This window comes from Tympanuchus pallidicinctus, unplaced genomic scaffold, assembly GCF_026119805.1.
Source record: "Tympanuchus pallidicinctus isolate F22 unplaced genomic scaffold, pur_lepc_1.0 scaffold1, whole genome shotgun sequence".
Taxonomy (NCBI): Eukaryota; Metazoa; Chordata; class Aves; order Galliformes; family Phasianidae; genus Tympanuchus; species Tympanuchus pallidicinctus.
Window position 1 is genome coordinate 62892914 of NW_026294618.1, and position 16808 is coordinate 62909721.

Sequence of the window (16808 nt, forward strand, 5' to 3'; positions counted from 1 at the left end):
GGGACCATTCCTAATAAAGAATCTGCATCTGCAATGCATCCAGAGTGGCACAGCTCAATACCAATGGGCATATCCTCACGTGTCAGCAGGGCCCAGACACATTTCATTTAAAGTTGGTAGCAGAACTGTGATAACACAGGTGAGAAGGACGAAGTTTTATGTGGCATTCATCAAATCCTGGCTTCCTTTACATCAAAGTGAATTTTACTTTTCAGCCTTAGCTGGCCAATGCCCTCCCTGCTGTTGTCACTCCATTGATACCATGTGCAGTCACACAGTTTCAGGAGGAAGTTACTTTTGCCGTGGTGCTGATGAAGGCAGAAGATTACTACAGTTACATCTGTGTAATTGGACTGTTGCTAAAACAGATATACATATATTTCAATCCTATTTACAACTCCATGTCCTACACAGTTTAGGGTTCAGGCACTAGAAGAGAAGAAAACAAAGGAGGTAAAGGTCTGGGACCAGTAAATTTTTCATACAGATGAAATTTTGTGTCTTGACTACATTAATTCACACAAAACCCACCAGCACTGAAATATTTTACTACCTGAAGAGACACCATGAGATTATAAGACTTTCTCCGAGGTGCAGCAATCACCTCAGAACACATCTCAGAATTACTGTCTCAGTCTCTCTTCAGATTCAGCATAATTCAGGGCATGATTACAAAGTTCCTCCCCAAAACAGCAGACAAAATTTAATGGATTGCAAGCTGTCCTTGCAAGATGTTCCCACTTATAAGGGATATCAAAACCGCAAGCAAAATTAAGACTTTTGGCAAGTCCAGAGTTACTGCGTGCTCCAGACAGCTAAAGGGAAAAAGAAAAACATTAAGTTAGACTCATTTCAGGAGAGATTTGAATAGTTTATTTTTGCCCAATCAGAGCCCTTCAGCATAATGACACATTCATATACACATATATGAACATCTTTTTCTGAAACATTAATGTATAATACATTTTAAATTTAAAATACCAGCTGCACAGGTATTTTTATTTACAAAAATATTCCATACTTAATTTTTTTTTTTTTTTAACTTTGTTATGATGACATAGTTCAGTTCAAGTACATGTAAGTAAAATAACTCTATGCAATCTAACATAGTTGTGTTTGTAACAGTACAGTTTGCAGTTCATATGAAACTATATTTGTAGACAGATGGATTTGCAACCCTACCTAAAAATGCATATTCCAGTAATCACCCTCAGAAGAGCTAGTGGGGCTCAGCAAGATTCAAATGAAAATAAGTTGCAATGAACAAAGAAAAAACATACATGTACACATTAAGATATACATAAACGAGAACTGCTACACTTCAAGCATGCTTACCCACAGGTGGGCAATGTCAGAAAAATTTACTGATTCTTCCCTCCTCCCTCCCCCCCCCCGTGATGCTGGTACAATGAAGCAGTAGCATAACTAGAAAGCAGCATGTTTTCCTAGTTCTAACCACTACAGATAGCAGAGCTCAGGTCTAAAATAACGTAGTACTGCTTATTTACAGTTCTTTTTTTTTTTTATTTAAAAGGGAATATTTAAAACATGTTCCCACCCCACGCCCTTTGCATCACCTATTAACTGAATGGTAGTGGTAATCCACATACAACTCCTTACGTATTTTCAACTGAAACAGTTTAACTTCTGGTTATTTTTTGCCTGGTAATATGTAACTTAGGTACTAATGAAAACAAAAGCAAGTGTCAAAAAAACCTATGTCTGTATGACTTAAACATTCCTAGGCGCGTTACATAAAAAACCAAAAGGATTGCTGATTGACACCTTTCTTTTGACTGCTGTATGTTTCCGTCTCCTTTCTTCTTTACTAACACCAACATCTTTCAGCCTAAATCTTAGAGAGTGTAGAAGAACACAGAAGCACATTACACCCATTGGCTTGGAACAGCAATAAAACAGATTATAGATAGCACATCTTTATAACACGCATAAGAAAGAGAAACTGGCCCAGCTTAAATTAGCTTCTCAATGAAAACTCAAATAAGACCAGTGCACTTGATTCACCTACCCCATACATTTTGTTTTACTTCCTCTCCTCCAAATATCATCCCTTTTGTCTACAAAGTACGCAAAAACTTCATGGCAGCAGCGCAGCCATCAACATCTGCCCGGAAAGACTTCAATGAGTTATGCAAGAAATCAGCTAGTATGAAGAAGAATCCCACTGACAAATTACCCTGTAAACTTGCAGAGGTTGGCAAGTCCTTGCACATCTTTCCCACCACACACCCCTCTTTGGAGTATGTGGAACTGTGATGAGAAAGGGGAAAGGGGCACTTCAGTCACAGGCTATAGGTTTTTCGACACACATTTGGAATACAGAAAAAATGATTTACATGTAAAGAGCTGATGTATAAAAGAAGAACTTGTAGATTAGATTAATCAGATGAAATCTGCACTGGACAAACCTCACGTAGATTTTTGGAAACTTTAAGAGTCCAAAGGATATAGCTGAAAATTCTTGCATATAATCATTTAAAATCAAAAAGAAAAGTCATGGAAAGTTGGACAGCCACAGACTGCAGCTGGTGAGAGAAAAATGATGCTCCACTGGTTTTCTGAATGCACTATCTTCCCCCTTTGTACTTAGGGAAATTTTAAAGAATGTTCGAAATGGGAAATAAAAATAAGTATGATTATTTTCTGCAAAGCAAAATGGGCTATTTGTTTTCATTGCTTAGTAATTGTATCATCTCGATATGAGATATGAATGTATTCATAAGCTTAAAACAACTTCTTCTATGGATAATATACACACTTTAAGTACTTTGACTTAAAAATTGAACATAAGTCTTTTTAAAATTAAAGGTAGAAGTGTACATATAAAAATTATTTAAAACTAAAAGTATATTCTTAAGCAGTATGTATAAATATAACAGATTTTTATTGTATTATCTAGTAACAAATCTGAAAGTGTTGCAGTAATTTATAAACTCAATGCTGACACAGGATAAGTGCTTTTCATTAGATTCTATGTTGTATATACTTGTATATACATATTTTGCTAAGAAAACACACATTCTAAATTATAGTCACATAATTAGCAAATGTGCCCAAAAGTAATCTGCTCTAAACTCTTCACTGAATGTGTGCACTTATATACAAATAATGAACCTGAATTGCACAAATGTAGAAACAAAATTAAGGAATAAAATACCATGACTGAATTAAAGTGCAGGAAAAATTCAAGTTTAAACATTCAGGTAAGATCAGTGCTATTAATTAAGCAAAAAGGAAATTAAAAGAAAATAAATAAAAAAAAGGAAAAGAGTAAAGGAAAATGAAAAGGAAAAAGGAGATGAAACTTGCTTCCAAAATCCTCCTTTGGATGTAGCTTTCTAACATCACCTGTCATGTAAATACCACCTCAGGCAAAAATCTTTGTATATAGACAGACAAAGAGCACAACTATATATTACTACATTTGAAGAACAAATCACTGGAGATGCCTGTGGTGTAACACTTTCAGACTTATTTGGAATACACGCATATTTACACATATCAACATTCAGAAGTTACAATTTGGCAGGACTAAGGTGAAGAAAAGCTTCTTCAGTTTACAGTTCCTAATGAGACACACTACATATAAACAGATAGGTAGCAGCAGTTTCTTACACTTCCATCAAAAAAAATAAAAAAGTAATAGCTCAATTGCATCTTGTAATTTTCCAGACACTCTAAAAAAGTTTCACACAACTAAAATGCTAGCAAAAAAAATCAGGGGTGCTTCCCCCCAAAAGGATTTTAATGTACTTTGCTGTACAGAAGGTGCACCACCAAGAGCAGAATAAGATACGTCTATGATCAACTTCCTTCCACAGAGAAGGAAAAAGAAACATTTTACACTGAGATTGTACGTAGCCCCTGTTACTGACCAAGAACCATTTTTGTATTCATCTCACAATCTATCTTTTCTTTAGCTTTCATTCCTAGAAACACGTGCAACAAAAGATTCAAGCACGATAGATGCTGTAATACCAAACAAACCTCTACTCTCCCCTGGCACATGGTCTCTCACTGCCTCATTTTTTGCTTGCTGGTGGTCAACAAATGTATCGCAATGGGAAAGTTCATTATGCTTTTCTTCCAAGCCAAGGCCATTTTCCTTTGAAATTATAAGACAGTTTTCTGTGTATTTATGCCATCTCCCATTCCCCCCAGAGACTAACCAGGCTAATTTTTCAGGATGTTCTGAAATATGGTTTGTATTTCACCAAGTATTATTTCACCAATTTCAATAATAATCGCTCATTCCAATTTATGAATGTGAGAAAAGGAAGGATGCAAAATATCAGGTAGGGTAGGGTTCTTTTTTGTGAATTGTATGACCATAATTTACCTGGACTTTAAACAAAATCGTACTGTTTTAAATATGCATTAGTTGGACATAAAATAGGCAGAGGCAAAAAGTACACGTAGAAAGCAGAGTTAAGTAACCAGAGCTAACATTGCCTCAATAGATATGGTAGAGAGATGTCAAGAAATCATAATGCTGCACATTCAGATGGTGATGTTCAAATACATTAAGGTCCTTGAACAGCTCACATGGTATTGTATGCCCTCATACTGACAACAAAAATTCACTTATTTTTACCAAATGCCACAACAGATCCTCATCTATTGTGTGGCAACCCTCCCCACAGCAGGAGTGGTGATCTTTAAGGTCCCTTCCAACTCAAGCTATTCAATGACTGAGAAAATCATAATATTTATCAATTTGTGCTACAAAACCCAAAGTGCATTTGCTGGGATGAGTGACAAATTTTAAAAATGAATTAAGAACCATTATTAGCATTACTATTTGGCATCTTTTTAATGTGCATTGTAAGGATCACATATCTACATACCTGAAAAATAACTTTAAAATACAAATTATAGCCTGTGTTCGGCTTGAATAACATTTGGAATGCGTGTGAAAAAAAACACACATATAATGTGGTACTTGGACAAGCAGGCTCAAATGATTTCAGACCATATTGCAAGAAATGGCCTACAGAATGACCTACCAGCTTCTAAGCATTCCCTTTTGTAAAATAAAAACAGTTGGTAACTACTCCTGCCTTTCTGAGGAAAACGGAGGCCAAATTCATTTCTGAAATGCAAACATTTATTTTAAAAGACCTCTGGTCAACCCCACTGTTGCAGCTTCAGTGCAGCACCCATTAACACGTTCACTCAGCTAAATTATTTACCTCCCCCAACTCAATGATTATTTCACCAATTTCTGAAGTTTTAGTGGACACATTATTTCCCACATAACTGAAAACACCGCTTTAGAGACTAAACCCAAACTTCAGGCAAGCTGCCTTTAGCACGTGGTGGGGCTGAGATAGGTACTTGTAAAATAGCTCTACAAGCAGGATTTAGAAATCAGCTGAATAATATCCTGACAATTATTGAATAGTAGATGCTTGCCTTTATTCATGCATCAGCACCTCCACGGTGTGTAAAAATGATTGAAAACCTGAGTACAAGATTATCTGATTTAATAGTAAAGGATTAAAGGGGCATCCAGAACTTAAGTTTTAAGCAAAACTATCCCAGCTATTTTAATTAATGGCTGTAAAGATACATTCTGTTAAAGTTCTATAAAAATTCACAGCATGAATAGAACCCACAGCCAATTCTAAACATTACACGAACTGAACCAATAACTATTTTTGGCAAAAAGTAATATGAAACCAAACTAAAGTTGAAGTATTCTTACCACAATGAATATGTTACCACATTTCACACTGCACATCCATAACACAAATGAAAATTCCCAGCATGACACATTCCAGTCATATTCACTTGACTTCTTTTAATGCAAAAACTGTGTATTCTCTTGGTTTGCACTTCACAGAATATGATGTGAATACAACAATACCAGATTGGGGTCCAAGAAAAGACTGCACAGGTCAACTATGTATACAATTTTCAACATGAAATCTTCCAAGCTTCCAGCTTTTCTGATGAAAGAAATGACAGCAAGCTTCCGCTCTTCTTCAACAATAATGGTAAATATAGTGAGTCCTAGAGAGGGTAAGCCTAAGTCAGCTACTGTCCAGCAAGACAAACAACTTTATTCCAGCTTTTGGACCCCTGATTTATTGCCTCTCCTCACAGGGAGGGTATAACACTGGCAGCAAGTACAACAGCACAAAAACTTTTGGCATGAGATATTAACACAGGATTGACCCTGAATTGCCCCTGCCCATCACACCACATTCTTCCTTTATGTCTTTTCCACATATTCCAATTACCTGCTCTGTATTCCAACTCTCAGCTATCCAACAGCGAAGAAACACTCAGCTTTTCTATCTTTGTGTGTGTTTCTCTTATATATAAAGCTCCTCAGTTAAAGCCATGGCTGAGGTAAAACAGTGTGTGATTTGTGCTAGAAACAACATTATCCAATGTTGAATACTCCTTTAAATTTCAATGTTCCTGTCAAAATTAATGAAAACCAAGATTTTTTCATCAGGACAAAATTAAACGATGTAATCAATGAGCATCATCAGAACTGGTACCACTTCTTGTCTTTGTACTTCAACATCATCTAAAAAAAAAAAACCACAACAAACAGTTTCTAATTAATGTCTCTGTTATGCACCAAAAAGTACGATACAAATAAACTGTACATTTATGAAGCTTCATTATTCAGCAGTGAGTGTTTGGCACAATAAATTTTCTAAGGTTGACATTTCTGCTGATCTTCTGGTCTCTGACAGAAAAACAATTTTGAGAGAACAGGAGGGTTGCACTGGAGTTTGGGGCATGGAAAGAGATCTGCATGAACAGATCTTAAGATTAAGCTTAAGAAAATAGCTATCCTTTTTATTAACTGAGGGAAAAACAAGCTTGGATTCATGGAATCTGCATACAACTGGATCTTTCTTAGGTACCACAGGAATCCCACAGAGAGCATTACTAATTACGTAAGGCCTGGAGCACAGGCCTTATGAGGAGTGGTTGAAGGAACTGGGATTGTTCAGTCTGGAGAAGAGAAGGCTCAGGGGAGACCTTATTGCTCTCTATAATAACTTGCAGTGAGCTGAGGGTTGGCCTCTTATCTCGTGTAACTGGTGATAGGATTAGAGGGAACGGCTTCAAGCTGCACCAGGGGAGATTCAGGCTGGATGTTAGGAAATACTACTTCTCTGAAAGACTGTTCAGGCACTGGAATGGGCTGCCCAGAGAGGTGGTGGAGTCATTGACCCTGGAGAGGTGTTCAAGGAATGTTTGGATGTTGAAGGTTTAGAGAGAACTATTGGTGATAGGTGGATGGTTGGATTGGATGATCTTGTAGGTCTCTTCCAACCTTGGTGTTTCTGTGATTCTGTGATTATCTAATTCAGTGACAAATTCATTCAGTAATGGGAAACAAGCAGCCCTTTTGGAAGTCTACACACTACTCAAATAGATGGCCTACTCCAGACCACTGTGCCAAAAGACAAAGCTGCTTACCTTAATACTTATTAGGAGAAACAACTGCTAAATAAAAAAAAATGACAATGTATTCCTTTTAGACTTCTTTAAAACGCTTTTAAAGCAGAAGTCAGTTACTTGTAAAGCTTGTAATAGTCAATGAATGTAATATCCTCAGTTTAACATGCAGTGAAATTACCTCATGAGCATGTTTAGAGAAAGAATCAGCACTATACAGCATAGCTGCGGTTTTTTCTTCCAGTTCTCCCAACTTCTGTCCTCTTTCATCCAGTGCCAACCGGGCTCGTGCTAATTCCCCAACTACACCAGATGCTGCTCCTTTGACACCTTCAATACCTCCAGGACCTGGAATATGCTGGGCAAGACTTCTTGATGCCTTCCCAGATGCTGATTCTCCAACTGGAGGCATTTTCAAGGCAGAAAAAGAGAGAAGTAAGGTTTCTTATCATTATTACATAAACATTAATGTAACTGATTTATAAAAAAGCTGGTTTTTTTTCATGTACCTCATCATAAGCATGTATATGAGCAATATTCACCACTCTGTTCAATCAAATTGAGATTTTAAAGCATATTTCAGAGCTTCCAGGCATGTTATACAATTTTAACCTTGTCAAAACTCAAGTGTGAAAGTAAAATGCTCACAACAGCGGTGGCATCACTGTAATTAACAGAATTATATCGGCAAAACAGTTTTTAAACAACATAGCTTGCTTCACAGGGAGGTGTTACGAATTCAGCAAAACAGGAGAACTTTGCTTATACAAGCTGTGGTCTATTCTCTAAAGGCTTTGCTGATATAGTCAGAGAGTATGATTCTATCAGCATAAGCTTCCTTTGGTGGAAGCTCAGTTTTAGATTCAGACATGGAACAATCACATATTATGGCTCCCATTACATAACAGACCATGTTATTAAAAAGAAAATAACATACATAAGGAAAAGATCAGTTCATCTAAAAATAAACACATAATTTGTAAACTGAACAGCTATCACTCTAGTGACTGTGCTGACTACATCTCCTTTGCTCTTAATGGGACATCAGCCACCTTGTTCAGTCTAGACCTTTAATGGAGGTATCAATCTCTCTCAAGCTGATATGTATAGTCTACAGAAATTTGAGGAGGCCCCAAAGGGTCTTTTTGGGTGCTAAAGTAAAATAAGCAGATGATTTATTTTGTAGCTCTGATTTTTAAACAGTGCAATTATAGTTAACTTCTTTTTTTCCACCTCTAACAATGAATGTTTAACAAATCTTATTGCAGAATTTCAGGTTTTCGATTTCATGCTTCTAAAAAGAAAAAAATTCTTTTCAACTAACACTATAAACATTTTTTTTCTTGAGAAGCACATCTGAAGTCATTTCACTTACTACAGGCAGATTCTGCCATGATCCTAATGTTAAGTACTAACACTTCAAAGACATTTTCAGATGTCCCAGTTGTCACTGAACTCATTTTCAGGTCACAATTCATCCAGCTTTCCTCCCTGTTCAGTATTTTCCTTCTGACAACTCAAACCAAAACAGTTTTCTATTGTAAACCACAAAGCCTAAGATGATTATAAAACCCATTTGTGATATCCTTAAAAATAGGTCAGAAGAGTCAATGCAGTATGGTGAAAACTCACAGTGATGGAAAAAGATAATCTTTCAAGTGTGGTTTTCTTTTGCCGTGAATGGGCAGTTTTTTCCTGGCCCAGTTACACTAGTTACATGTGTAACTTCTACATGCAGGTTTCTCTAATCAAATAACTTTATCAACCTTTCAAAGCATTACATGTTTACAATTGCAAATGTAATATTTAAATTGGAAAATGTCTCTAACTATTTGATATATGCAGGCATATTCAAAATATAAAGGCATTAGAAATAAAGATTAATTATTGGTTATTTTCATCTGACAAAGAAAAAAAAAGAAGAGATTATGAGGAATCTTTTTTTGTTTTATAACAGTATTTCATGCTGAGAAGGGAACAGTTCTCTAAACCAATAGAAGTTACATTACATAATGTTTAATCTGATAAATACATGACTAAGTAAAAGTTCATTTACTTCCCCTTGAATGTATTCAAATAGTGCATACAACCAACAAAAGATTTATTAAATCTGTATTCAAAAAGCAATGAGAAAATTATAAAGCAATGCAATTTTGGCCACATGTGAAATGTATCATCCAGAACTGAATGAGATATCATACAGTTCTGCCCTCTCTTTTATTCCTAAGATACAAGTCAAACGATGAAAAAGAATCTAGGAAATTAACGGAAGTATAATAGAGTTAATTTTCTTAATTTTCACTGTCCAAAACAGTGCTCTCTAGAACCAGCCTCTTTCAGTTTAGCAACATTAAGAGAATTACAGACAGTGCTATACACTTAAGATAAATAAGACTGGTTGTCCCATTTATTGCTTTATCATCCAATCCTGAATAAATGACGTAAGGCAGTCTGTGAGAAAACAGTAACTCATTTTTTGCTATTGTTGGTAAGTTGTACAACATATAAAGCTATAAAAAAGTATTTAAAAAAAAGCATTGTTTCTCCTCATTCCATTTTTTGGTTTCCTCTTTGAAAACTGAATGTCCTATTAGCACAGGCAATATCTGGGTGGAAATAACAGATTAAAAAGGAATTCAAAAAACTTACAGAGTTCTTCTCTGTCAAGTGACTGTGCCCCACCTCCAAAGAGGCCTTTGAAGAACCCTCTGTTTGGTGCTTCTGGTGTTTCAACAGGAGTGAAGAGCTCACCTAACATTTCCTTGGCAATGAAGAGATACAAGAAGGCATACATCATTTCGTATACAAATTAATGGAGTACTCTGTCACTCTGGACATTTATTTTGTGGATTTGAATTTGAATATGCTTTAATGTGCATCTGCCTTTGCAGTAGATAGCTGACACTATTTAGGAAGTAACAATAAAAAACTATTAGGAAATCTGTCCAAACCATCTGTCCTGACAATTGCAAGCTTACAGCTCAGGAATATTTTCAAAAAAATGTGCTCAAGCAAAGCTTTATTCTCCCCTCAACTTGGGAAACACTCTTGATCTTGTTCAGTTAAAACTGCAGCTACAAATAATCACATGCACGGGTAGCATCAAAGCAGAGCCTGCAGACTGATTCTGCTATATCCACCTTCTATACAACTTGCAGGTTGAAGCACTGTTGAGAATCTGTTCAAATTGTTAATATCCTGGCAACAGAATAGCTTCCTTGTATCTTAGTATCCCAAATTATGCCTGCATGCATCTCACACTTGAATAAGAGTTCTATTAATTGTACATATTAAACAAAGATACATACAGACTAAAAAGGAAATGAAGACACATTCCAAATACAAGAGGATGGATAACAGTACAACGTAAAGAGTGAGGGAAATGATTCACTCTGAGTAAGACTTGGCAATAAGCAAAATCAAACCATAAGAGACAAATTTAATTATTATAAGTACTGTAAACTTAAAACTGAACTACTTGGAGGACAGCAAATTGTTTAAAGACAGCAAATTTGTTTTTTTATTATTCATTACCTGAAGATTTTCACATGTTTCTTGACTGTAGGTGAGCCTCTGTATTTCAGTTGGTGAGACAAGATAGAGTGCTTGTCCATTATTGGTGAAGCAGAATGTTCTGGCTATTCGCATATTAGTGAGTGGCAGGTAATACACATCCAGCAATGGCCTTAAGCTTGGCAAACTTAAGAGAAAGAATTACAAAAAGTAACAGGACGTCGCATTATTTTTCTCCTCATGGTCACACAAGTACTGTATAAACAGGGTATCATTTAATACAACTAGAAAACCCGCAAACATAAACATGCAGTACTCTAAGGAAGAACCTCAAGAGAGAAACTTAGACATCTGCATCACAAATGCATTCAAAAGCATCATTTCAATGATATTCTGAATACGTAAATCTCAGGTATAGTTAAAGCATTATCCAGTAATTACTAATGAAATATTTTAATAAATTTCTACTTTTTTCCCCTTCATATACAATTGCCTCTTCTCTCAGGTGAAGATTTTCTTCTTGATTGAAACTGAAACCCCAAAAGAGTTGCCTCAAGAACCCAGGGAAATACATGAAGACAGTGCTTCCAAAGGAAAATTCAATAACCTCAAACAGCATTCTTGTGAATTTATGCCTGCTCTTTCTCATCTGACTGCGTATTTAAGGTGAAATCATCTTAAAGCATTGTTTTGCTTACCTTGTTTGTTCTGTTTTCTCCATACATAAATGAAGAACTTACTGCATTAGGCTACTGAAGAACAGATGATACACATTCATGCTGTAATAACGCTCAAGCTGCTAAACATTTCTCTCCTCAAAGAAACACTAAATGAAACTAAGAAGTGACTGAATGCCTTATGTCTTGATAAACAAAACCTTAAATGAACCCATATCTCAAAAATACTCTCTGGGAAATTTTTGTAAAAATAGAATTCACATGTCAGCTGCACATTTATCAGGAATATATTAAGCAGCTTCTGCTGCAGATACAATCTGCCTAAGATTATTATTTCTAAAGAGTAAAAAAGCAGTAAAGGGGGAAACTGAAGCTGAAGCTTATGATATAGGAAAAATACCATGCAGGCTAAAATAAGTTTTTTGTCTTCTGCTCTACTTCATGGTGATATCAAAACTTCTAAATGTTAGGCTGGCATTTTACTGGATGTTGTCCAATAGCAGGAGACTCACAAAGAAAAGGAAGAATAATAAATAACATGAGTTCAGTGCTAATTCCACATTCTGTTTTCTAAGAAATAGAAAGCAACGCTCCTCTGTAAGCATGCTACCAGTGATAGCACATTTGTCCAGCATGCATCTAAAATAGAAATATTCCTAGGATTATACTAGTAAGAGGCAACCTGCTTTGCCACAGTTTTTTTTCCCCTCAAATACTACTCCGAATGAAAAGAGCATTTGTAAACATTTAAGAAAAGGAACAGGTAAAAATTAAATAGATGACATTAGTACCTTCAAAATTACTTCTACGCACATTTCAGTAAATGAAACCTCTCAATGTTTATGACTTTTTTGTACTAGAATTGCTATCAATTAATCTGACCTTTGAGACATGAGCAAGCTACAGAACAAAACAGAAAACTCAAGACATGACTGAGAAGCAGACAGGACTGTAGCAGCTGCACAAAAATATGCAGAGCTTGGTCAGCTGAAGGTCTGATTCAGGACAGGTTTTTCCAACAAGGAGTAAATTCATTATTGAGACAATTCTCAACAGTTCAAAAACCTATATAATGCTTGGAATTAATTGTTGAATTATGTTAACGAGTCAAAATGATAAACTTGTTAATGATAATGATAAACTTGCGTTAAAGGCAGAATTAATAGGAATACTTAATCAAAATATTCAGCTCCCAATGTTAGAGGTTCATTATCATCTGAGCTGACTGCCCATTTTATTCATATTCTTCTGGAAAAAGAAATTTTCATCTAGGAGGAGACTCATATCTTATATATGTATATATTCCTAAATATTACTGTCAATTATACCTTACCTAAAAGCCATAATATGTCCATTGGCACAGAAACATGCAAGGCAAATACTGTTACTCAATGATACTATATCTCCACGAAGAACGAAAGAAGTCTCTGTTATGTTATGCTTATAAATACAGTTCTGGGATGGCAGTGAAATAACTTTTGCTTGCTTTTCAGAACATATCACTGCATATTGGTTTTCACTGATTTCCTGAGACGATGAGGGGGACACTGAGACCGGTCGTCGCTTTTTCGATTTATCTTTTTCATCTTTATCTTCAGAAACATTGTGTTCTCTCCAGGGTTCATGTGCAGGTGGGACTAAAGATCCGGTGGTATCCAGAAAAGCCATTCTCAAGATTGCCCCTTTTAGCCTCAGGATGGTTCCTAGGAAATATAAATAGAGCACATTTCTATAACAGTCTTAAATTGTCATTCAAACTAAAAAAAATACTCCTTAAAGAAGCTAGAAGAATGAAAACTAAACTAGAGCAAAGACTTGCCTCTATCAAAACAGACTTGAAGCATGTACAAGTGCACACAAGTGCATTCAATAAGTTATTAAAACAGTTCTCAAAGTTTAAATACATAGGCATATACTCCATTAACATCAATGTAAATGTATACATTTATTAGGAGAACAAAGGTGGAACGCACATTTATACTAAATTTCATTGTCAAGCACAACTCATTTCATTCTTTCTGGAGGAATGCCCTGTGCACTCAGTATGTACCATAAATACAATTAGTGAGAACTTTTCCTTCAAAATGGATTCAGAAACTGGCAACTTGTTTTATTTTCTTTTTTCTTTTTCCTGTATTAACGTTTGAATCTACTTCTCTCTAGCATAAAATGAAAGAAAATGTTTTTCTTCTCAACTGTTTTGTGTGTCCAATTGTAGGCTGATACATTTCTTCTTTCACTCATTTAATTACACAGAAGCAGAAACAGGAAAACTTATTAAATGCACAATAAATCATACATACTGCAGCATTTTGTAAGGTTCATGCTGCAGCTCTGATGATTCAACATACTGTCAAGTCTGTTCCCTTGTCTTTAACATAAAACATTACCAAATCTGAATACTGTTAATGCAAACATGGTCTAGCGATCATATTATTCATATCACTACTTCAGTCAAATAGGGGTGCAATTTTTCATGTTCAGATGCCATCTGGGGGTTCATTGTAAAGGAGAGCATCACGCTCTGCAATGAAACTGTGGTAGTAGGAAAGCCAAATTTATTCCTAACAGTGTATTATTCAGTTTTTATCTTAGTTTAGGTATCACTCAAAAAAAACGTTAATATATCATTACAACAAAATTATTTGCTGTGTACCAGTAAAACAAAACAAGATATCTCAGTAATTCAAAGGAATATTTCATTATTAATAGTTGAAGTATTAAAGTACATAGCCCTTAATTTTTACTTTTTTCATTATTCACTAAAATCTTCTTATGTTGCAATTAGGAAATACTTACAATGCACATCTCCACTGCTTAATAATAGTGACTGACTGTATGAACGCTAGAAAGTCTGCTTTTCTTAACATGTATAGTTACATATTTTTATACTTTATAAGATCGTATTATCAACTTTGCAACTTTAAAATTCTAGTCATAAAGAAAGCAACCTAGATTGTTAAACTTATTAGCTAGTACATATTAATTTCCAATTAATCCATAATTGAGAAAAAGTTTATTAAAAAAAGCATGAAGGACAACAACACTTCGCAGACTTGAGTATCCATCTACTTTGTACTCACCACTAGGAGAAACAATAACAGGCTGAAGAAGTCTTTGCTCTCCTCCTGGGGGTAGGTTCAGTACAATGACAAGCACTGTACCGAGGGTGGTACCGACCCACAGGCATGGAGAAGGTGATGTATCAGCCTTTCTTGTGAAAGTTTCACAGAAATGAAGAGCTGAAATTGCCTCACGTGACTCTTTGTCAATGCTAGTTACACTAGAACTCCTGGATCGGCTGAAAGAGTTGTCTTTAACATCTGAAAATAAATCAGTATTAATAGAACTAAATATAGGAATTAAAAAAATTAAGATCTGTTGTTTAGCATAAAATATTATGCATCATTCTATTGATTTTTACAACTATTTTATTTTTCCTTAATTGTATCTCCTGATTTGGTTTCCAGTATTTTATTCTGAACAAAGCATCTCAGATTTGCAGAGATAGCAATCAGGTAATTTCATGAATGACTTATCACAGAATGGACTATGTTAGAAGAGACCTTAAAGATCACCTAGTTCCAACCTTCTGCTGTGGGCAGGGCTGCAACTAACTAGATCAGGCTGCCAAGGGCCCCATGCAACTTGGCCTTGAATGCCTCCGGGGGTGGGGCATCCACACTATGGGCAACTTGTTCCAGTCCCTCACCACCCTCATTGTGAAGTTTCTATCTAATCTAAATATTTTTTTTTTTTTTTTTTTTTTTTGAGATACATCATATATAAATCTTTTTTTTTTCTTTTTCTTTTTTTTTTTTTTTTTAATTTAAGATTCTCATTATTTGTCCTGTCACTGTACTTCCTAGAAAAGAGACATCCAGACAGCCTGATAATCTGTAATGACTCTCAGTACTGTCCCACTTCAGTAAACTGTCCAGAGGAGATCTTGGCCTATTAACACACACCTGAAGTTTTAATCAGAGAAGCATTCAAGGCTACCAAACACTACTTGGAACTGGTATGCAAAGCTAAAGATTTCTGTTTTGAATACAATGTGGCACCAAAACTTTTCAGGATGTCTTATTTTCTGCTTAGCAAGTAACTTTCACTTTACATTGTGAATTCATATACTAACAAAAACCATCAAATTAGAAATTATGCTCTCTATTCTAGCCATATGCTGTCTGCACGTGGCAATACTTAATACATCAGCATGTCTGAATCTAACTGTACACTCTCTAATTAATGCTTTGCTTTCTCAATACATAATTCCAAAATTTTAGCACTAGACAATCCTTACCAGCACAAGTCTGATGCATGTCATATCATGACTTCCTAAAACTAAGTTAACGTTTGTGGATCTTTGGATGGAGTATGGATGCAAGTGACATTTCATAAGCAGGACTTAAAGTATCAACATACCAATTTCATTAAACGATTGCAGAAATTTCTACAAGGAATTACATTTGAAAAAATATACAAACTAAATTTCAACTGACTGAATGCAGACATCTAAAAATATAAACAATATCACAGGAGAGACTTATCTCACTCCAACAAGGACAGAAAAATTCTTGTCCTGCTTATTCTAACTTAGTTCAAATGTAAAATACCAATCATTAAGAAGGTCAACACCCAAATGCTGACATCAAGTTTTCATATTTAAAACCAATGTCTAGAAAAAGAAGTCAAATCAAATGGAAGAAAGTCTAATCATCGAAAATGATGAAAAAGATTGTGTTTTGTAATTCTTCTGATGACCACAACCTCTTAAGACGCTTCTTTAAGGTTTGAATATTTACTTGCTTTTTTTTTTTTTTGTAACTTTAACAGATTAATCACTCTGAATATAGTCAAACATTCGAATTTTGCTGACATTAAAACACATGTTTTGATAAAAACGCTTATGTAGTTTAAAAGGTTTAAAAAAAAAGCTGAAATACATTGATACATCCAGAATATAAAAATGCAACTCAACTGTAAACTGTCTTCATAAAGAAAAACTAACCCAAATCCTAGCAGCTTAGCAAAACTTCAGGGTACAAGTGGTTTCTTTAATTCTACTCCTTTGACTTATGATTTGTGAACATACTTTCTGTATGTCTTAGTTCAGGTAAGAGCCTTCTCCTTTTCCCAAGAAAAATACAATTAGTGCAATAGGCATAA

At 35.2% G+C, this 16808-nt stretch overlaps 1 protein-coding gene across 7 annotated transcripts in view; it reads right to left on the minus strand.

Moving 5' to 3' along the window:
* Nucleotides 1–850: 850 nt before the first annotated feature.
* The window catches only part of STXBP5 (syntaxin binding protein 5), a 105499-nt gene continuing 89541 nt past the window's right edge, over nucleotides 851–16808 (minus strand). For all 7 annotated transcript variants that reach the window (XM_052672972.1, XM_052672982.1, XM_052673026.1 and 4 more), the window contains 6 exons: nucleotides 14723–14962; nucleotides 12973–13342; nucleotides 10984–11149; nucleotides 10099–10210; nucleotides 7631–7851; nucleotides 851–6562 (listed from right to left, as the gene is read on the minus strand). In XM_052672972.1, coding sequence (XP_052528932.1) covers nucleotides 6521–6562; nucleotides 7631–7851; nucleotides 10099–10210; nucleotides 10984–11149; nucleotides 12973–13342; nucleotides 14723–14962 — 1151 coding nt within the window. In that variant the 3' untranslated portion in view covers nucleotides 851–6520. The remainder of the gene's footprint in view (nucleotides 6563–7630; nucleotides 7852–10098; nucleotides 10211–10983; nucleotides 11150–12972; nucleotides 13343–14722; nucleotides 14963–16808) is intronic.